The sequence below is a fragment of the Chaetura pelagica genome, unplaced genomic scaffold (assembly GCF_000747805.2).
Source record: "Chaetura pelagica isolate M959 unplaced genomic scaffold, ChaPel_1.0 scaffold314, whole genome shotgun sequence".
NCBI lineage: Eukaryota > Metazoa > Chordata > Aves > Apodiformes > Apodidae > Chaetura > Chaetura pelagica.
In genome coordinates, this window is record NW_009953218.1 from 888,623 (window position 1) to 911,533 (window position 22,911).

The following is a 22,911-nucleotide window of genomic DNA, read 5'->3' on the forward strand; positions in this document are numbered from 1 at the left end:
TCTGACTTCTTAGATTCTCCTATTTTCGTTCTGCATGTCTGAATTTGGGCCAAATACCCCTTGAATCTCAAACATTCCTCCTTTTGCTAATGTAGTACCAAAGGAAAATTGTTCAATCACCTTCTCTTCCTTTTACCCCGCTGTTCCTCTTGTTCAAATTTCCTGCCCTTCACAGAATCATAGACCTATTCAGATTGGAAAAGACCCTTGGGATCACTGAGTCCAACCATCATCCCTACTTTACGATGTTCTACCCTAAACCATCTCCACTGACACCACATCCAAACGACCCTTAAACACATCCAGGGATGGTGGCTGAACCACCTCCTCAGGCAGCCTATCCCAGTGTCTGACCACTCTTTTTGTGAAAAAAAATTTCTTAATGTCCAGTCTAAACCTCCCCTGCTGCAGCTTGAAGCCATTCCCTCTTGTTCTGTCGCTAATTACCTGTGGAAAGAGACCAGCACCAACCTCTCTACAATGTCCTTTCAAGTAGTTGTAGAGACTGATGAGGTCTCCCCTCAGCCTCCTCTTTCTCAAACTAAACATTCCCAGCTCCTTCAAGCATTCTTCATAAGATTTATTCTCTAGGCCTTCCACCAGCTTCGTTGCCCTCCTCTGTACTCACTCCAGCACCTTGATATCACTCTTGAATTGAGGTGCCCAAAACTGGATGCAATACTCCAGGTGTGGAGTCTGATACAATTTTGTTATTAATGTGAGGCCAGAGCTCAGATACCAAGTGTTTTTCCAGTACCACAAACCCAGAAATTCCTTATTTTGAGCAAGGTCAGAGGCAAGCTATTTTGAAGTACAGCTTTTAATGAAACAAGGACAGAGCCTTTAATATGTCCAGAGATGAGATCTGGTTTAAGTGATGACAACAGCAATATGTATCATCCCCTCTTAATCTCTCCATTTTGCATAAACAGTTACAGGAGAAGGAAAGAGTAAGTAATTCTGTGCTGGGAGAGGAAGGAAGTTCACAAGGAGGAAGACAGGCTGCCACTAATCAAAGTTCACAGTACAAGTGCACGGAAGAGCCAGTAAGTTTGGCTGCCCTGCAAAACCTCCTGCTTCCTTTCTGAATGTACTTTCCAGGTCTGTGGCACCATGTGCTTATATTGGCATCCGTTTCAGCAGAGGAGGAGCCGATGAAGCGTATGCAAATTTATTTAAAATTGTGGCATCCATTTCACAGGCATCTGACCACAGTAAGTACTTAATAGGTACAGGTAGTACTGTATACAGGTAGCACAGCAAGGCAGTTTCTCACCTGGGTGTTAGGTGGCTGCAGGAGCAGAGAGCAGCGTGGAGGTGGGTGGAGAAGCCCTGCTGAGGCCCCTGCGCACACACACCTGCCTGGCTAAGAGCTGCCGGAGGGTGTGCGGAGTCAGCAGCCTTTATCTGCTTATGCTGGGGGATCTCTGCTCCCAGTCCACACTCCACACTGCAGCATGCCCAGACAGCTCAGGGGACAGTCTGCACTGTGTCTGCACTGCACAGCTTCAGTGTCACCGTGCAGGGGATTGCCAGCTACCCATGAAACTGATGAGGATGAAGGGCCAAGACAATATTGTGATGGGGTTTCGTACACTGTTGTTTGCAGAACAGAGACTGCAGTCGTAGGCAGCATATGGTGGCATTTTTCCTGTTTCTTCATAAATTTTATATATTCTGCTGTCTCCTTCAATCTCAAGTCTGAAACCTGCCAGTTCTGCCACTGGCTTCTGCTTCCCTGTCAGTTCTCTCCCGGCCTGTCCCTGTTCCCAGCCCCAGGCTCCCAAGGAATAGTCTGAGCTCCAGCCTCCTAATCTGACAGTTGCTTGCTTCACCTCTCTCTTTGGCAGACATCCCCTCCTTCCCTCCAGCCGTGAGGTTTATCACCTGGCTCCTGAGCTTCACTTTATACTCTACACTTCTGTAGCAAACAGTTTCAATCCCTCAATTAATTCTCCCAACACTTCCATGTAGTTCCTTACACATGATGGCATTTAAATCATCTGCCTCTTTTTCAACAGCACCCAAATGCAGGGTGAAGGATGGGGGAGAGAGAACCAGAAACTCTGTGCAGTAAGTTTTGTCCTTAACAGAGCAGCTATTTTAGACAAAGTCACAACAGTTTTTGATTTGGCTTGAACCACAAAGCCATCACTTTTGGAGTACCCAAATAAGCAGGCTATTAGGGTGCTTATTCTGCAGCTATAAATTCAGTCCCCAACACATAACATATTCTGACAAACTTCTAGTGCTGACTAAAAATCTATACTAAACTGATCATTTCCTGATATTAAAGGAGGATGCTCATGTTCCAGGAGCATGAGTATACAGAGAGGTGGCAATTCCACTGAGAGCCTTCTTTAGGTCACAGAGAGCCCTGAGACCAAACACACATATTTCAGACACCTCAGTGTACCTTCCGACAACCAACCGTTTCATCCTTCTCTGAAGGATCCCAAGGATACAGCAACAATTAGCATTTTACCAATTATAATCAGGCCATTTCAGAAGAACGATATTAGTGGAAAGAAAACCCTCTTTCACCTGGCATGGTATGACAGAGCAGAGAGGGAGCTAGCCAAGCTCATGAAAATTGCTATTATTTCAGTAGTGATAAATTGCATGGAGACCTCAACCACTTTCTGGCTTTCTTTCTTGGCAATTACCATGGCGGTGCTGCAGGCTCTGCTGGGTCCACCTTCCTGCTGCTCTACTGGCCAAAGTGCAAAGCACTGCAATACATCTGCACCATTTGTATGATTTCATTCTGGTATTCCCTTTACACGATAGCCCTGTGTAAACATACCTTTGGGGTTTGGAGCTCCTCTTCTTCCTCCCTCCTTCTTCACTTAACCCCAAATTACTCTATTTTCCCTGCCTCACAAAATTGCTAAGACTGTCTCTTAAAACTAAACTCTTACCTTCAAAGAACTGCTGCAAGGCCTCATTTTCTCCCACCACGTCCATGAACAGCCAGTAGAAGTGTTTTGCTTTTTCTACTGCTTGAAGAGTCCCACTGAGAAAAATACACCGTCTCTCTTCCAGGTGATTATGAACGTACCAAGGAACACACCATAGTTTTGCCAGAGGTTTCAATTACTTTGTCCCAGCTGATTTCACTCCACTATAACTAGAGCCAGGGCTATGCTTTGCTACATATGAAGAATCTGACAAGGCTTTTGAGGCAAGATGAAGGTGATGTGTGTTCTTCCATTCAGTATGTTTTATGTTGTTCTTTTAAGGACCTTTGGTCCCAGCATTAAGCATAATTACACATGCGCAAAAAAAATGCAGTAATAAAAACTACTTATCTTGTCTCTGTACTTTCACACAGGTGATGTAATTAATGCTATGGATTAAAGCAATAATAATAAAAGATGCAAGAGCAAAGCCACCACTTTCATTGTATGCCGTGGTCAGTTGTACGAGGTTCAAGAAGGCCAACTGCTGAGTCCTGCACTTGGGCCATAACAACCCCATGCAACAGTACAGGCTTGGGGAGGAGTGGCTAGAAAGCTGCCCAGCAGAAAGGGACTAGGGGCTGCTGATTGATAGGTGGTTGAATATGAGCCAATGGTGTGCTCAGGTGGCCAAGAAGGCCAACGGCATCCTGACCTGTGTTAGAAACAGGGAGGTGATTGTCCCTCTGTACTAAGCCTTGGTGAGGCCACACCTTGAATACTGTGTCCAGTTTTGGGCACCTCAATACAAGGACATCAAGGTGCCAGAATGTGTCCCAAGAAGGGCAGCAAAGCTGGTGAAGGGCCTTGAGAACAAGTCTCACGAGGAGCAGCTGAGGGAACTGGGGCTAATCAGTCTAAAGTAAAGGAGGCTGATGGGAGACCTCATTGCCCTCTACAACTACCCGAAAAGAAGTTGTAAAGAGGTAGATGCTGGTCTCTTCTCACAAGTAACTGGTGATAGAACAAGAGGAAATGTCCCCAAGCTGTGCCAGGGGAAGTGTAGACTAGACATTAGGAAGAACTTTTTCACTGAAATGGTTGTCAGACATTGGAACCTGCTGCCCAGGGAGCTGGTTGAGTCACCATCCGTGGCTGTGTTTTAAAGTTGTCAAGATGTGGTGCCTGGGGATATGGCTTAGTGCTAGACTTGGTTAGAGTAGGGTTAATGGTTGGACTTCATGATCTTAAAGTTCTTTTCCAAGATTCTGTGATTCTGTAATAAATGGGAAAGCTGAACACTGAACCAAGCTCTTTTAAGGTTAGTGGCAAAACCCATTTCACTGTGTTTAAATTCACAATGGCCCCTGTTCTGTCATCCTTAAGCAAACAGGACATTTTGAGTAGACAGCTGTAAGAAGCATTTGGTTGTGAACAAAAACTTCAACAAAGTCAAGAAGTCTGGAAACAAGGCCATTTTCTGAAGTAGTGACATTCACCAGACAAGTAACTGTTGTGCAGTTTTTACAAGCCCCATACACTCAGTGACAGAGGTTTCTTATGATAGGCAGCTTATATTAAAAATATAGAAAACAATTTTGGGGCAGGGACTTGAATTCAAAAGCAAGCCAATCAGTATTTGCAAGACATAGATGTAATCAAGCCAACCAGTCATTACCACAGAAATATATTCAGGTACATCTTTGTAGCCCCTAATATGAGATAAACCAACTCAACATAATAAACTTCAGCTACCACTTATGTCTTGACACAATCACAAACAGGAAGGACCCCTTCTCTCTGCTCAGATGAGCAATATTTGTGAAGGATTATTAAGTCAGAATAGCAGCAGCTAGGAGCTATCATTTAACTACTGTTTGCTAATCCTGGAAATGGTTTGATTTCATTATGTAAACTAAGGATTAACAATCATTTAGGAAGTCTTTATGAGCCTAATATAAAAACATAGTATCAACAAATACAGTTTGCTTTTTAAGAGTAAAATCAGGCTTCCTTAGCATTATTGAAATAATAAACAACCTTTTAACAACTAAAGGTAGAATTCCTCCAGATTTCTACAGTAGGAACTAGTACTCAGAGACTGATAAAAAGTATTTCATCAGTACTGAAGTAGCCCAGGCTGGACATACTCCATTACTAGTAAAATATTTATGTTGGATTTTGTTAATGTTAACACTGAAATGTCAAAAGTTCAAAGCCAACACTTGCAAAGTGTTTTTAGGCACGTACAAGTGCAAGCAACATTAAGTATGATATTAAATTTCACTGCTCATTCTATTTACTTTTGGAGAAATGGAGAACACTCCAGTAAGACAGTGATGAATAGTGTTATTTTTGTTCTGCATTAAACAAAAAAAACCAGTATCCACTGAGATGCTTTCTGTTAAAAGAACCAGCTGTAAACCTTGCCTTTACTTCTAATGTTTTCATTTTACCTGGCAATGGTAAATCCAATCTGTAATTGATAAAGGGCTGTCATGATCAAGACCAATGTTTTTCCAGTAAGTCTTTCACATAGCAAGTCTACCACATACCCACAACTTGTAACCTAATCAACTGCTTTTAGCTTTCCCTTTCCAGGCAAAAAGGACCCCTTGAAGTGTATAAGTAGCACTTGAACAGAAAAAGCATCTTCCTTAAGAAGCCATGAATCTTTCTTTGGGTTCTATTTGTAGTTAATTGTGTGTGTGAAGAAACTGCTACCATTATATGGAAATTATCATCAGCATGTTAGAGAAATCACATCATGAATATTTTCCACTTTCAAGGACAGCTGTGGGAAGTTTATGTATAAAACACTGGAAACAGGGAAACCCAAGAAAACAAGAGGAAAAAAAAATTATTTAAAGGAATTAAAATATTCTAATGAAAGAAAATTAGAGGGGAAGATTTCTAACCAAAGAGTGATGATGGTAATTTTCTTGTTCTTTGATGCATGAAAAGAACCCTACTTTAGAGAGAAGACATCCAGATTTATTCTGCTGTTGATTCATCACTATGTATGTTTTTCTTCTTACATTGCTTTAAGAATGAAAAATTTAGGAAAGCAGAACTTTCTAGAATTCCAGGTTCTTCCAGTTATCTGTTAACTGTATTAGCATTCACTCAGATACATACATGTCTGAAAACACTATAATGAAGAAAGTGTGAGGTATTTATTCCCTCTTCATAAATCTCAGTTTTACATTTCAGAGTGACTTAGAGGTTCACATCATCAGAGACAAGACAGACACTGCTTCAGACTAACACTTTAATCAGAAGTTTTGTTTTTAAATGTAAATTACAATCACTAATACACCTGCAAGTGCTTACCACATTTGTTCAACTAAGTATTATATGTATGCATATACAGCAGAAGTCAGTTTAAAACAATCACAGTACTTCTTAGTGCAATCTGCAAAAGGAGAAAAATCTTGGACCCACTTTGTGGAAATAAATATCAAGTGACAAAAAGATTCAGCAATTTTAGTTATGTATTTTCAATGAAGTTCATGCATGCGCAAGAGTAAAAAGATTTAGAGCTCTTCCTTGTAGTATCCAAGTTTTGCTAGTGACATCTCTCTTCTCAGCTGCATAACTTCCCAGAACATCTGATCCACTAAAAAAAGACAGAAATATCATGAAACATATTGTATTCACATTTTATTTCAACTCATGTATACGAGCTGCTTCCTTGTACGTTTAGGGGGAATTAAGAAGTAACACACATCTAGTAAAACCAGAATTAATATGTGTGAGGGATATTAAAGCTTGGTTGGGACAAAACCTATTAAAGTGTTTTATTTTAAAAATGCTAAATCATGGCCCCAGAAGAATACTTCTAATTGAAGTGACTTCTTTTTAAATTGAGGAACAAAAATACTTCAGTACTTCTTGTCCACTTCAACTGATTGCTGTTTGTCATTTTAGTTGCCCTGACCCTTCACCCATTTTCTGTAAAATTAAAAGACTGCACGAAAAAAAGAAATAGAACTTGTTGGATAAGAATTGTTTAACCACAGAATCTATCATCTTGTTCTAATTTCTCCACTTGTAACCTTTCTTCTTCCCTTTTTCATCTACCAGTAATCTGCCAGCAGCAATAAACTGGGGAGGAAAAAGAAACTTAAAATTTCATCCATATTTTGCTAAATCTGATGAGCCTGATGCACACCTTAAACTTCTAGATACCACAGCAATATAAATCAGAATTGAGCATGTAATTATTTGAGACCCAAAACCAAGTTTCCACACAATCAAGATGTAGCATGACTACAAAGATTATTATCCTAAGCAAGAAATGCAAGGTCTTTCCACCCATACTTCAAAAGCCACTTTTGTAAAAGTGACCTTTGTTGAAAAAATATGACGCATGAGTAGAAATACATGCAACATATTATGCAGACAAATCATGAGTGCCCACATTCTTCTAAAGATATTGTTGAAATATTTACACAAAACTACAACCAGAAATTCTGTGGTTTTAATGGTAAAGATGACAATTGAACTGAAACACCATATTGATTTTTTTTTTCAAAACATCTTGTGAAGAATAAATAAGTCTTATACTGAAAATATTTGATAGGAAAAAATTATTTTTAGTTTAACTATATACAGTTAATTTTGGTCAAAGCCTTTTAACTATAAACCAAATAAAACATGTTCAATATCTTCTGCAATACTAGTATATCCATAAAATCTACATCCATCTGAAGGTTTTATTATACATAATAATAATGTTTAATAATTTCATACATAATTTACTGCATGAAATAAGTGAATTTCTGGTTAATTCCATGAAAATTATTCACTTTGACCAGGAAAGCTAACAGCATTCTTTTCTGTAAGCAACAGTTTCTTCATTTATAAGCTTAGGAATGCTTCAGGTTAGAAATGGAAACAAAAGATTAGGGTGTAGCTAAAATATCAAGCTCTTCAAATTGGGAAAAACCAGAAGAGATGACTATGGGTGACATAGATCAAAGTGGGGCTAATTCTAGTCAAATTCTGGATAAAACCAATCCACCCAGACTCTGAAACTGAAAGAATGAAAAGCACAGACATCTATAAACATTACAATGTTGTTATACTCTACTTCCAAAACTGGAACAGAACTAAAAAAAATAAATTTAAAAAGTGAAACCAACTTTTTAAAATCACTATTCACACAGGGCTAATGACAGTTTTTCTGCTATCTCTGCTTAGCAAATCCAGAAGCCTAAATGATACAGTCTGTTTCAAAAAATCCTTGGACTGAAGGCTGTTGGGGAATATTCTTTGACCTGGACAGGGAAGACAATTAAATCAATTGTGTACAGTTTAAACACAATCAAATCACCATAGTTTTCTTTTATAGCGATAAACAAGTAATACAGTCTTGGAAATGAAGCCCAGTAATTACAACTCAGACAGCATGTTTAAATTCTTCAATTAAGTAACAAGGTGTACAGTGCATACATTTCTATAACCATCTTCTTTTATAGGGACATACTGAAACTGAATAGCACAGTTATGCCAATTTCCAAACTACTGTGAAGTCAAGAGTTTAAACAGCATTTGACACTACATACCCAGTGGGGGGAAAAAAACCCAGCCTGAATCAATGTCACTAAAAGCCCAGTTCCCTTTTTGGGGTGGGGAGTGATCAAATCTTCCATTATCAGATATAATTATAGCCAGAGCTCTAATCAAGAGACTTTGCCATGCCACAGCCATGACAGAGACCTTATTTCTCAGCTGCAGTCAGATGAACTCGATATGATTTCCTGTTTATTTTTTACAATTCAACCCAAAATATTGTCATCTTTGCCAGTTCTCCCTGAAAATACAGTCTGACAAGAAGGTCTCAATGCATGAAATGAGAAGAGGCACCAAAACACCAAATGAAAGAAGAAAAAATGGCCCAGATCAAACTGAGCTGAAGCTTTTATGGTCTAAAAGATCTACATATTCTCTGAAAGAGTCTTAATTTTTTTTTATGCTGTGTAGAAAAACCGACTAACTTCTGTCTTTATGGAATTTTTCATAACATTTCTTACTGAACAACATAAGGGGGTTTTAGATGCACAAAACCCACTGCTTTTTAAGTCATTGTTCTTAAAAAAAACACCTTTATCAGACAGTGGGATATCACCAAATTCTCTTAATTACAGTAATCACTAATGGCAAATACCTTTCCTGTAGTGTTAGGTCACTGCTATTGTGCACAGACAGTAAGTTTTAGGTACATGTACCATGTAAATTTATATTTATATATGCCAAATACCATTTTCTACTCACCGTCTTGCTGCTTCAACAGTCCTTGCTGGATGTATCGAATATATGTAAAGAAGTTACACACAGAAGTGATCTGAACCCATATAAAAATAATAGTGGTTAATATAATTTTTTTTAATGGCATGGAAAAATAAACTGCTACTCAAAATGAAATCACAGTACATCTACTTACCCTGTAACGACAGAAAGGAGAAATGTAGTAATAACTGCTTGAATCTCCTAATTTGATTCTGTGCTTGCAGGATTTACTTTGTCCACTGAGAGCACATTTCCTACAAAATACAAAGTTTGCATGATTTAATGAACAAATCTGACATTAACATCTAAACACCTGCATGTGTTTAAGATGTTAATGTAATTGCTTCATACTGGCACAGAGATGCAAGTGTCTGCCTTCATTTTACAAGTTGCAATTATTAAATTATGTTGTCTATTATTTTAGTTCCACAAGAACTAATTTTGTTCCAATGCCAGTGCATCGTGATGCAGTTCTCATTTTTAAAACTTTATTTAGCTTTGGTCCTTTTTTGGTACTTATATGTTCACTACTTCAAGCTGGCTTGACAACTCCAGAACAGTGGGATTTCTTTAATTAACTCTTCATATGTGAAATAACAATCTAAATTATCAGCTGATGACAACATTTAAGCAGTTTTTTTAAAAATCCTGCTTGATGTTGCATTTCATCATAAAAAAAAAAAAAATATCAGCCTTACAGAACAGCAGTGAATTCTCTGAAGCTTTTCTCAGATGCATTCTAAGACCAGCTTTGCATTTATGGCCAAAGTGAAATAATGTTTTATATTCAGAGTATAAAATAATTTGAGATAAAGGAAAAACAGGCTGTTTGGCAATAAGTCTTTCCATTACAATTATAGAAAGTGATGATAAAATAGTCACTGGTTTGTTGTCATTTCTCAATAAAAAAAAAAAAATATCAGCCTTACAGAACAGCAGTGAATTCTCTGAAGCTTTTCTCAGATGCATTCTAAGACCAGCTTTGCATTTATGGCCAAAGTGAAATAATGTTTTATATTCAGAGTATAAAATAATTTGAGATAAAGGAAAAACAGGCTGTTTGGCAATAAGTCTTTCCATTACAATTATAGAAAGTGATGATAAAATAGTCAAATTTACTATTTCTGATGTAAGTATGTTGTATTCAAGAACAAGGAAAGGTCAGTAAATAACCACTTTCTTCCCATAAAACAACTCACAAAAAAGGCAAAGAATTGTAAAAGATTTCCTCCAGCATTCTTCTTAAAAGGTTTTAATCTCTTCTAGAAACTGCCATTAATACAACCTTAATAAATGTGAATAAAATAGGAATTTGATTTATTTGGAATTTCTATATTGCAGCATCTCAGATGAACTGGGTTGTCATGGCATCCACTGTTTCATTGATTTTGAAAGCTGCTGGCTCTTCTCCCTTCCATTTCTACCTCAAAATTAGGGAGTCTAAGAGCAACCAGCCTTTTAAAAAAGCAAAACAAAAATTACTAAGCCTCTGTGGTTCTAAATAGTGGCTCAGAGGCCCTTTTAAATAGCCTACAGATGGTCCACAGAACCTTGTAAGACAGGAGAAAATTGAAGAGTGTGTATGATTTTCCATAGCAATTTATGAGAACTGCCAGCAGTCCATTGATCCAAGAAATCCTACAGTAGCTGAAGCAAGCTGACTGCAATTTCAGTCAAGCTTTTGTGAGAAGGCAGAGCTTCAATGCTAGGAAAATAAAGCCCTTTCTTCCTTCTGGCTATAGAATTACCTTCTGTATGTTATTTTCCATCACATCAGGTTAAACACTGGCATGACAGTTACTACTAATGACTCAGTTCTGCACTGCACAGCACACATGCAGCTCAGTGCTTTGTTCCCCATAGGGATAATTACTCCAATCCTGTGGGGAAACCCAGCTGCCTTTCGTTAAGGCAGCACTTACTACACACCATCACAGGCACCATTCAATAACTTCTGTATATCAAGAACCTTTCTTCTCTATTATCAGAGCTCTCTGCCCTCTGCACCTTATTTTGCTGTTGGACCAATACTCGCTATTTTATGTGGCTGTTCCCTCATCCCTGAGGGAACTGTGCAATAAAAGAATTCCTTTTAAAACATTACTGTAGTTTTTGTTATTATTTATTTGCAGATTGTCTATATTTTGTTACCTATTTAAGAACATGGTTTCAATAAAAATGGCACTTTGCACTGTATAAAAATAAAAAATGTGAAACTGCTACTCTGGTTCAGTGAAAACTGGAATACCTGTTCCTCATTCAGTGTCAGTAATCACAGACAAGACAAAGCACATTTCCTGTCAAATCACCCTTAAATATTACATATTCCTTACCTATTACTTATCAACAAGCAATATTGCAGAAGCTTTTGTCCCTACATGACAGCAGGAAAAGGGAGAGAGGAGTACACCTGGCCTCTAATACAACTAAAGTCACTAAATTACAATTTGTGCATAAACAAAACAGTAACCTATACCTAGCCAACTATTTAAGGATTACATTGAGTTCCGATTAAAAAGTATTTTACACTGGAGGAAACATTAAAAATTTAGGAAACTTGTGAACGAACCAACCAAGTCTCCTGGTCTGAAGTATTTAATCATGTCAAGACATAGAGAAGTTTCTTGAACTACAATGATTTTAAATCAATTTGCCAGTTGCTCCTTAACACGTGACTGAAACAAGTCGTCTGGATAGCTTCTGTCTATCCAGATTCTCTACTGCATCCACGGAATGCAGCTCTCAGTGGTGTATCTTGGACTTGAAATCACCACCCCTTGAGCAGCTCCATTATTGGCGGAGGGCCTTCTTGATGGGGGCTGTTACAGCTCAAAGAGCGTGTTTTCTGGTGACAGGAGTAAGCTGAAGAACATACAAATGCCTGAATTTTGTAGGCTAGAAAAAATCAAATATGAAGTCATAAAACTATTAGCATTTTATACAGCTGCTCTAAAGAGAAAGCAGAAAAGAAATGTTACATGTATTTTCTCTTCCACACAAAACCAGATTAAAATCAAGACCTTAAAGACAACAATGATGAGAAATTAAAATATAAAAGCCTGATAAAAACATTCTGGTGCAAATTTTCTATCAGGTAATTGAGCTCTGTCAAAACAAATATAACACAGAGAATTGTCAACTTGTTCAAAAGACAGAAAAGTCAAGGCTTTCTCAAGATTCGAAAGGCTTCAGATTAACACTGACCTTACTTGCTTAACTCTGACATACACTAAAGCACACTACAAATCCCTTCCTTCTCCTCCGCATCCATCAAAACCCCAGTGGCTCAGGCAATCCCTCCCACCTAACTTCAATGTCTACATCAGTACCTGACAAGCTTTGCTTCATATGAAGCAATGGTCTAGGACCATTCAAAAATTTCTAAGACAACCTTCCTGTCATTCAAGCACACTTCCTGCTTTAGTTTCAGACTCACCTTCATCCCTGCTTCATTACATTTCTAATTCAGAGGATTTACTTTATAGATCTCCTCTCAAATCCTTCAGCTACCCTTGTCAGTGTGCTATGTATCCTAAATTTCTTACTCTACAAATACTCCAGGTGTCCATTATTCAGCCTTTACTACTTCAATACCTATTTCTTTCATGATGCTTTCCATAAGATCAACGCTGGTTCAAAAGCATCTGCTTTAAGTATCAGGATGGTCTTCTCCTAAGTAGTTAATGTTACTTTTATGGTAAATGCATCACAAGTGAAATAAACAGCTCTCCCAAAAAGAGAAAATTGTCTTAAAGGTTTGTTTTATATTAGGGGGGTTTTTTAAGTTTGATTTATTAATTGCTTACTTTCCCCATAAAATTTTGTAAGTGCAATCTTGAAGTCTTAGATTTTAGGAAATAAAGCTCAAGAAACACAAATTTGACTGAGGTGGTCAGTTGATAGCAGCTTTCTGAATCCAAGAGTTATCTCAAATAAGTCAAGATTCCCCCTGTCTGTTTGTTCAACATACTTTGGTCCCCCACATTCAACTGCAGAAGCTTTCACAAATCGAACAGGTTGCAAGCCAACGGGTTCAATGCTCAGTGTGTTATTTTCAACAGCTTCCAGAACAGCTGAGGCTAACTGCAAGAGAAATTTAGAAAAGTTAAAAACAGCTCTGCATTATCCATTGCCTCAAAGCAATGACACGTTTCTTCTTTCATAAAGTTAGAAACACTGAAAAAAAAAATAAAAAATCAAGTCACTAAACAGAAACTCAATTACAAGATTTTTGCTTTCATCATGAGCGAGAGGTCCCATTTCCAGGCTCCTGTTTAAATTCTGCCCTCCAAATAACCCCGCCCTCCCTGAGGCAAGATACCTACCTTTACAGCCAGGAATGTAGTCAAGCATGTTTAAAATGCTAACTGTATTTTCAGTCGTTGCTAATAACCCCAAATTGCACATAAATTTGTAAACACAGTGTTCCTGACAGAGACTGGATATGGCACAAACTTTGTTTATTTAAAAAAAAATAAAAATTACAATTTTATTGCGTTCTATGGAAGCACAAAATTATGCAGCATGCTTCCTTACAATGCAAAAATCAAGTATTAAGTCACTGTTTTTCATTCAAGCTGGCTTTAGAAAACTGTTCAAACAAGACTGAACAACACATATAGACAAGCCAACATAATGTACAGAAAAGCCAGCTGCAACTCTCAAACACTGGTTTAGTTAAAGAATCATCTTCATTAAACCAACTGCAACTTTCTTTGGGCTTTTTTATTAATTCTTTATAAACACACAATCATGAGACACTAGAAATATGCTTGTTCGTTTGACTGGACTCCACACTGGCCCAAGACTACTGTGTAAGTATGGACAAGTAATAGCCACTCCTTGATTTAAAATAAAGTGCAATTTATGTTATCGGTGAAAATTCTGTATTGAGATTCCTTCCCACTAAGTAATAAAGATATTTTTCTATTGTACTTTAGTACCTTAATCCCCTTTTATCTTCCCCTGGGAGGGCAGTGTGGAGGGATAACAGCATCTGTCACCCAGTTATTGGCTAAAACTGTGACAATATTTTAAAAACATAATGTAGTTCGTATTAAATACTCTGCCATCTCCCAAAAGCAAAGCAAAACACTACATAGATACACAAGAGACTAATGAGAGTTAATGTAATACTTCCACAGTTCAGATAACTGCATTTCAATTATTCAAAACCACTATACCCCTGTAGTTTATTCTTTGGTTTATCTGCACATTAGTTTATTGGTATTGAAATGAAAACAAACTTGGTCACTATACACAGCATTTAGAAACAGTAACTGTTGTAACTGACTAGTATTAGAAGCCTCATTCTTTTGTTAAGAGAAAATAAAAATCTACAGTAATTCTATCACCACTGAAGCAGAAAAAAAAAAATAAAATAATTTGCTGGGAAAGACACCAGGATGGCCTACTTACACATACTGCAGAAGCAATTTCATTCCCATAGTAACCAAGTAAACTTTTTAATGGGAGAAGTTTATATGATGCTGTACACCAACAATAATGAACTGGTATACAATCAACTACAACGCTGTACATGCTTATGGCCAGCAAGTAACAGCAGATGAAAAGTATGGGAAAAGAACATAACATTACATGAAAACAACAGATAACCATTAAGAAGAAAACACAGCATTTCCTATGTGAGATGCTTAATTTTATTGGGATAAAAATATCAAGCCTGGGGGGTTTAAAATTTGTTCTTATTTTAACAAGGATCTAAGAATATGGTCCCTTTCCCCTAGAGACTGATACCGCAACTACAGCCTGTAAATGCTGCTTAAGAACAAAAACTAAGTAAAGCAGCTGGAATAAGTGGAATCAGCTCCATGTTATTCCCAGGATAGGTAACGCTCCAGTCTTTCCTCTATGGGAGAGTATGTGGGAATTAGAGAAGGAAAAATGCCTCAATCTGTTTCATCTAAAACCATATTAACAGACTGCCCAGTTGAATAACATCAAATCCAAAAGTCTAGTTATTTTAACTCAAACCTCTCTCCAAGAAAACACCCAGACTGTGCTTGCTGCCTATTCTGACAGATACAAGAGAACAGTAGTCCACAAAATTAAATATACTGGTCTCTACTGCCCCCTGTATAAACAAGAGACAGTGACAGGATGCTATTTCTACAAAACAGCACCTGTGAAATACCAGAGAAAGAAAACTAAAACTCCATCCATTCCTACAAACATCAGATTCTGCCATAAAGGACTAACAGCTGAAGAAGTAGACCTAAAAAGAACGTATCTGAAAGATCACAGTGGTGAAGAGTAAATTATCATTTCAACACTCCAGACTAACTTCAGCACTTCACTGTAAACTGTCACACTCAAACGAAACAAAAACGGTTAAACTTCATATGAAAACATTTTTGATACAGCCTATTGGCTTCATGTAACATATTTAAGAGAAAAATGCCATTGACCACATTTAGACAATTTCCATTACCTCACTTTTTGAGAAGGTTAAACATGGAAAAATATCTTCCCGATAAATTTTGTCCAAGAAAGGACATGTTCTATCCATAGTAGGCTCATCCTTCCAAGATCTGAATTCATTGTACAAAGATAGGTCAGCCTAGAACACAAAAGTTCACATATTTTAGTACTGCAATTATCACACTAGTGTATATCACTTGCAAATATCACAGGTAAATAATGAGAATTGAAACAAAATGCTTTCCATTGCACTGTGAAAGAATGTTGTTGTGCCACAGCTAAGAACACTTTCTTAAATTCACTTTTCTAAGACTGCAAATAAAAACAACTCAAAACATCACTTTCAAGACACAGATAATTCATTCTCTGGTCACCACAACATCTGGGACAGGCTAATTACCTCTCCTCCATTTCTTAAGTTTCCAGGATAGCTTTGAAAATGATAACTAACAGAAAAAAAGAAAAAAAACCAAAATTTCTTCTTGATGCATATTCACCACAGTATTTTACTCCATCTCCATTTCTGTGAGCTCCAGAAAGCTGAGAAATCTAAAGAAAACGACTGCAATCCTAGACACTGTGTCCATCTGAATATAACACACTGCTATTGTAACACTAAAATAAGACATTTAACACACTGAATATGCTAACACAGGACAACAGGTATTCAATATGCAAATCAAGTAAAACTATACTCTTATTCTATGAGTATATTCTATACTCTATTCTTATACTTATTCTTATACTCTATTCTTAATTCTGCTTCCCCATAGCTCCTATAGTCAATGAAGAAACACTAAACCAACCCATTAAATCACACTAGGAGGAAGCATGCACTGTGTTAGGAAGAGATAAAACCATCTGATTTGAAAACATGTCATTTTGTCATCTACACGTTGAGATCAGTTTATAGCAGTGGAAAGGCAGGTATCCAGATGCACGTTCAGGAGATTGGTACTAGGTCACTACCAAAATCCACGTTTGCATTATGGGACAGCCTGTCCCAAGGGCTGGCTACCCACTAACAGCTGGAGCACACTTAGGTACTCCCAGAGCACATAATCTGGTTTGGGGTTACTTGAGAAGGATCCTGTTCATGGGCACCAGTGCTGCTCTGAGACGTGAACCAAGCAGAGTAGAGACAACTGGTTCAGACACATACTCCTAATCCAAAGTAACAAGACTAAAGCCAGTTCCCAATGGGATATGTAACACCATCCTCAGACTGGTTTTGACATTCTGCTGACACAGACTCCACCACCTGACCCCTCCAATTGTTTTTTAAGCCCCTTCCTTGTACTGTTGCAGACTCCCAAAACCAAAACCTAAAGCAATAGGAAGGGATGTACACTGCAGGCCACAGGTAAGCCACAATGTGATTTTAAAATTTTTAATATTAAAAACAGAGATGAGATAATGAAAGAGGGAAAATAATGAAAACTAAAACCTAAAATAATTTAATTTTAATCCTGTTAAATCTTTAATCCTACTGAAAAGATCAGTACAGTTCTTTGAACCAAGCTCTTTGTCTTTTGTTCCTTTCCCATGCATAACCCCTCTGAGCTCTCAGCACTTCACCATTCTCTTACATATATATTTTGGGGAGTTCTGTCACTTTTGATTTTGTTTTTCTTTCCTTGAAAAAGAACCTACAATAATTAGACTGGCAAATTTGTTTTCCATTAGAGCTACTTGCCTTACACTCAGGTACAATCAGGAACAACCATCTTAATTAATCCAGTCCATAAATGTTCTGGTTGCTAAGCCACCAACCTCATTGTACAAATGAAATTCAATAGGTGTAACTTGCTCCCTAAAGGAACATTTCCCATACCTTCAAACCCTTCTCAGGTCTGGCTTTAAAATTAATACAATCAAGAAACAACAGCAGAAAAAAAGCTATTTTTTATTTGTAGTATAGGCTTCTACAAATTAAGATGCATTTCTTATTAACTCTGTTATTTTCTAGGTTTAACTCCATTTCCCCCAAACCTGCGATTTATAAAGAAGCTGCCATGAAAGAACTGCTCAGTGAATGTAGCTTGACACTCATTTTTTCCAGTCTACACTGTTACATGTGTCTCCTCCCTGCCTTCACTTGCCCTTTCAGTAGATCAAAGTTTTTATTACCTGCAATTAAATATACAGCCAACTGTAATAATAATTCTATTTAAATTTTTAATGTTTTCATTTTACAGTAAATTACAACATCAAACATTTCAGTTCTTTGAAGAACACTGATGCATTTATCAGCATTTATGCTGAGTGGATGCTACCTGCCCAAGACCTAGGCAGCCTGGGTTGGCCTGGTTAAATCTTGTAAACACCTGAATTAATTAGACATGTCTACTTATCCTAGAGATTACACCCACTTGTTTGGAAGCATGTCTATGGAATGCTGGCACCTTTCTGGTTCCACTGATGTTTAGAGTAGACAGACAGCCACTCACCCTGTCTGTCGACACATATTACACCCAGCTGCATCCAACATCTTGACATGGAAAGCTCTGGATGGCACTCTTACTAGGAGTACAAAGCCATATTGCCCACACTTTAAGGTCACTACGCACCCCTGAAAAAGGGTATTCAGTCCGTCTTCTGAAAATAAGTCACTCAAAATCAGAAGGACGACGTGCAGAGGGGTTACTTAACTCGGTGACAAGAACATTTAGTGAAAAAAGGGGAGAACTAGTGTTTCAGACCCAGCTCCCAGAAATGCAAAAACATTTACCTTAGACCAACAAAGAACAAAAGCAGTAAACAAAACTACAATGCACTGAATAATGAAAGCAGTAAGGAAAGGCATGTCTCCCATGCTTAAAACAATGTCCTAACCACCATGCCAGAGGTAGCGTTACTTTCTTCGCTCCATGTTGCACACTCCATTAAATACTCCTGCTCAGAATATAGAAACCCTGAACCCCTAGTGGGTGGAAAATCCATGTGTTTCTTACTAATTCCTTGGTCTGTCAATGGAAGAAAGAGCCACCTGTTTTCAGCAGCCTCAATAAGCCTCAAAGTGTCTCAGAACAGAAAGGAGACTGAACTAAAGGAAAACATCAGGCAGATGGAACATTCTGCAGCATGTCCTTCAAATTCATGGCTTTTTCACCAGAAGAAATATAGGCAAAAGAGATTTCTTCCCTCTCTCACTTTCGCCTGACACTTACAAATTTGAGTCTTGACCTCAGTGTCATGCTTACAAAGCAATTCCATCCCAGATCTCCCCTTTCCTGAAGGGCAACAAGGATTCAATTTTAATAAGGAAAACATCCTGGATGCCACTGAAAGTGGGCAGACAGGTTGCAAAGTTGTTGTTTTTTGAAGCCTGAATACAAAACAGAAAGTGGAAAATGCCTTTTTTTCCTAGATTTATAGTGAGAAGGTGTGTAGTATAAAGGCACTAAATGATGACTGGCATATGGCCAATTTAAATGAATCACATTAAAGATCCAGTTAGCCTGTCAGACAATGACCAGCTGCAGAGCAACACAAGAGGTAAGACACTGATGTATCTTCATTTAACAGCCTCACCACTTCTATCCATCTGTAGCTAAGCCGAATGTCATACTTATCTCCTACATACCTTGACAGGCTATTCTTTTGTCACTTTGCACACTACATTTTAAACACACCTACATTGTTAATCTTGTTACCTTGTGACAATGAGCTGTAAAGTTTCATTATGAATTGACTGAAAATTTTCCTTTTAGCTTCCAGAGTTTTCTTAGTACAAGAAATCATTAATATTTGTTCACCATCCATCTTTCCCATGTCACTAGTGGTTGCATTGATTTTAATTCTGTCTCAAGTGTCTCTCTCTACACAGAAATACTTCCATAGGTCTGACGATCTATGTTACACTTCTTTGTATTTTCTTTATGCCTCTCCTGGAATGCAGATACCATAGCTCATTGCATACACACACATATCTACTATGTTTTCATACAGCAGGATAATGCTTTTTCTTCTCCTACGTATTCCTTTCCTAAGGCTTTGTGCATCTCTGACCACCACTGAGCACTGAGATGATGTTTGCAGAGAATGATCCATAACTACACTTCTTTTTCCAGCAGAATGTCACTGTTTCTAAGTCAACAACTGCCCGTGTGCTAGAGCAGCACTTTCTCCCTGATGCCTCGCTTCTCATTTATGGATTCTGAATTTCATCTGCTGTTCTAGAAACCACTCAGTATCTATAAAATCCTTCTCAACTCTTTGGTCACTTTTTGCTACTCCCATTCCAAGGGCTCCAGCACCAACCTGTCACCTTCATTATTTCCCCATTTTCAATTACATGAGTACATAAAAGAAAAAATCACAGGCCCTCTGGGACGCCAGTGGTAATTCTCCTCTTGTTGTCTTAATAAATAAATTCCATCTTTTCCCTGGCCTCTTTCACCCATTATTGATCTATAAAATGACTCTTCCTCTTTTCTGTGACAGTTTATGAAATGTTTATGAAATGTTTCTGAAAGTTTGTGAACATTTGGTGCTGCACTTTGTAAAAAGCCATCAGAACTTAACATTCAGTTATAATGTATTTTTCTTCTTTCTCTGTGAATTTCCACCTTTAAATTATTTATTCCAGTGTTTCAAATCTAATCTTTCCTTAATTATTTAAAGGTATACAAGACTTTGAAAAACCACCACGCATTGATATGTACAAAAAAATTCTTTCATTAATGAAAAATCTCTAAAATCGTCAATACTACATGAAGATTTAATGTATACTAGATTTACTGTGAGTAAAACAAAACAATAAAGCCATCTTATCAGCAGAAAGAGGACACTCCTTGTACTGTTACCTCTTTACAGTCTTTTACAATTGGTTGCATCATGGTAAGGTCCTGATGACTGCCACCCATAGCACTGCTTGTACTCTTGTTCCTTGCATGGCCTTTCTTAAAAGGAGTTTTCCCAGAAGACTGAAAATCCCTAGTTGGAGATGTTGGTGAAGTAGACAGTACTAGTGTTTTCAATGCTGCTACTTCAGCCTGGAGGACATCAATCTTGGGGTGGAAATAAAGAAGTAAAAAATTAACAAGAAAAAGTATCCTATTAGGCTATTAATATGCCAAATATATTTTTGTTTTAATTCCAGTTATCTTGGTTCAAATAAAAACAATCTTCCAACAGTATTAACACACAGATGCCTATGCAAATACATACTGTACAGACACTGGCCTCTTATGCACCTTGCCAGCTATCTGGTATGATGCTGAAACACCAGCTCTGTGCCCACAGGTGTTAGCTAAAAATATGTCAAGGCAACATAAAACAACTTAGTATATTCTTAAATAATGCATACAGGTAATGCTTTACTTTCATCTTTATGATTCACACTTCAAATTTATAACCATGTGAAAAGACAAAGCAAGCAAGCCGGAAAAAAACTCACCTTTCCCTGTGCTTCTTTCAGCTGTTTTTCTGCTGCAGCCTGTTTAACATTAGCTTCTTTAACCATTTTGTGTGCTTCCTATAAAAAAAATGTTTACCTAGTGTAAATGCTTCACACAAACTTACAAGATCCAGAGACTACCTGTGTATAGTAAATTGTGCAACAATCTGCAATTAAATTAAGTTACGTACCAAAAAATACCCACAAATCTATCATTGATCGCTGGCCCACCAAGTTTCTTCTCCAGATTCAGAAATTCAGAAGCTCCACCCACCTCCCTCCAACAGGAAAAATACCTGTCATGGATGCCAGGCTCCAGTCATGCTTCAGTGGCTGACAAGTCAAGTTTCTTGACCCCCAAGAGAAAGACTCAACCAGTAACAACAAAAGCAACATGAGCACAGTAGCACATTCAAAAGAATTTCTCCCCTCTTCTAGCCAGAATAACCAGTTATACTCAACTGTAAATTTCTACATGAAGGAACCGGTCAAACAACTACGAAGTCTAAATTCTTAGCATCAATAAAACAGACAAAGCAACAGCTTAAAACAGTTTATGTAAGCATTTCTTAAATAGAACAGAAAAAGCACTACAAAAACCCAATCCAAATAAAGAAACAAAGCTAAGCCAATAAATTAGAAAGTGTAAAAGGACTGGCAATTTTTTTAAACATCCTTTTACCTCATACCTCTAAGCCTTTTGTCTGCATAATGTATTTGCTCAGGCTCTAATCCAGCAAGTTGTGCCTGTGATCAAATTACTGTTCTTACTTGGTACTGAAGGCAACAGTGATTGAAAGACCTGGGCCACCAACTAAATTATTTTGAATTGGATCCTTCTCATATCTGTAAAGCGCCTAGCATGTACCTGGACGCTATATAAATCAACCAGAAAAGTTCATACATCATCATACCAAAGTTCTGGCTCCCACTGGCATACAACACAACTGTGTAATATGGGTTTGTAAAATTATCTTAAGTAAAAACAGACACATGCAGGAATGGGAACATACACATTTATACAATGTGTACAAATACACTGAACATTGACCATGCAGTTTCTGCTTAGTGATGCTCCTTTGAAAGCAAATCATGTTACAGTGCTGTTAGAGTGTAATAATGTAATATACTCCCAGCTGTGCAAAACAAGTCTCAATCCTCTATTGGGATGCATTAATATAAGCTCCAACATACCAACTTATATGGTCACTGAAATTAGTGGGATTGAGAATGGAACATTAATTTAAGGGCTGTAGATCTCAGTGCAAAAATCAAGAAACCTCAACACTGTGTTTTGTTAGGGTCTCTTGGTGAAATCAGATCACAGAAGAAAATTCAAGTGACATGCCCACAATCGCTGGGAGTTCTGAATAACTAAAACTCGAACAGTTATTACTAATAATGCTGTATTTCAAACATAGCTTTAGCAATTTGATAGTATTGTTCTAAGTTATAAAGTACCATGAAAATAAAATTTCACTGATAATTTTATTTTTATTCCTCTATAGTTAAAATATCTGCCCCATTTTCCTCCCACGCAATGTACACAAATATGATTGCTATCAAATACCTTTCCAGTGTCCCATATATTCTCCACACATAGGAATGGCTTAATATCTAAAGTAACTTTGCCCTATCAGGGTGATGAAATAAAATGCTTTGCCAACCCACAGAGCAGTCTACTTTGATTGTTGAATTTCAGTGTTTTCAAGGTTTTAATAGCACTTTTATACCAATATAATATCATAGGTTTAAATACTGTTTCTAAAACATACGTAATATTGTATCTTTATGTGCTGAAAACCAATACTTAAGGTTTTGTAAACATAAAAATTACCTACAGATGATGACATTTATTCCCACAGTCATCAGTAT

The 22,911-nt window shown here is 37.5% G+C and overlaps 2 protein-coding genes across 3 annotated transcripts in view; both read right to left on the reverse strand.

Annotated features, from left to right (window-relative positions):
* The window catches only part of MYRFL (myelin regulatory factor-like), a 44,460-nt gene extending 41,493 nt beyond the window's left edge, over nucleotides 1–2,967 (reverse strand). The window contains exon 1 of the mRNA XM_009997760.1: nucleotides 2,922–2,967. Within this exon, the coding sequence (XP_009996062.1) occupies nucleotides 2,922–2,967 (46 nt within the window). The remainder of the gene's footprint in view (nucleotides 1–2,921) is intronic.
* Nucleotides 2,968–6,154: 3,187 nt separating this feature from the next.
* Nucleotides 6,155–22,911, reverse strand: part of RAB3IP (RAB3A interacting protein) — a 24,856-nt gene continuing 8,099 nt past the window's right edge. For both annotated transcript variants that reach the window (XM_009997721.1, XM_009997720.1), the window contains 7 exons: nucleotides 21,037–21,114; nucleotides 20,444–20,647; nucleotides 15,646–15,774; nucleotides 13,165–13,277; nucleotides 9,349–9,448; nucleotides 9,180–9,249; nucleotides 6,155–6,519 (listed from right to left, as the gene is read on the reverse strand). In XM_009997721.1, the coding sequence (XP_009996023.1) occupies nucleotides 6,437–6,519; nucleotides 9,180–9,249; nucleotides 9,349–9,448; nucleotides 13,165–13,277; nucleotides 15,646–15,774; nucleotides 20,444–20,647; nucleotides 21,037–21,114 (777 nt within the window). In that variant the 3' untranslated portion in view covers nucleotides 6,155–6,436. The remainder of the gene's footprint in view (nucleotides 6,520–9,179; nucleotides 9,250–9,348; nucleotides 9,449–13,164; nucleotides 13,278–15,645; nucleotides 15,775–20,443; nucleotides 20,648–21,036; nucleotides 21,115–22,911) is intronic.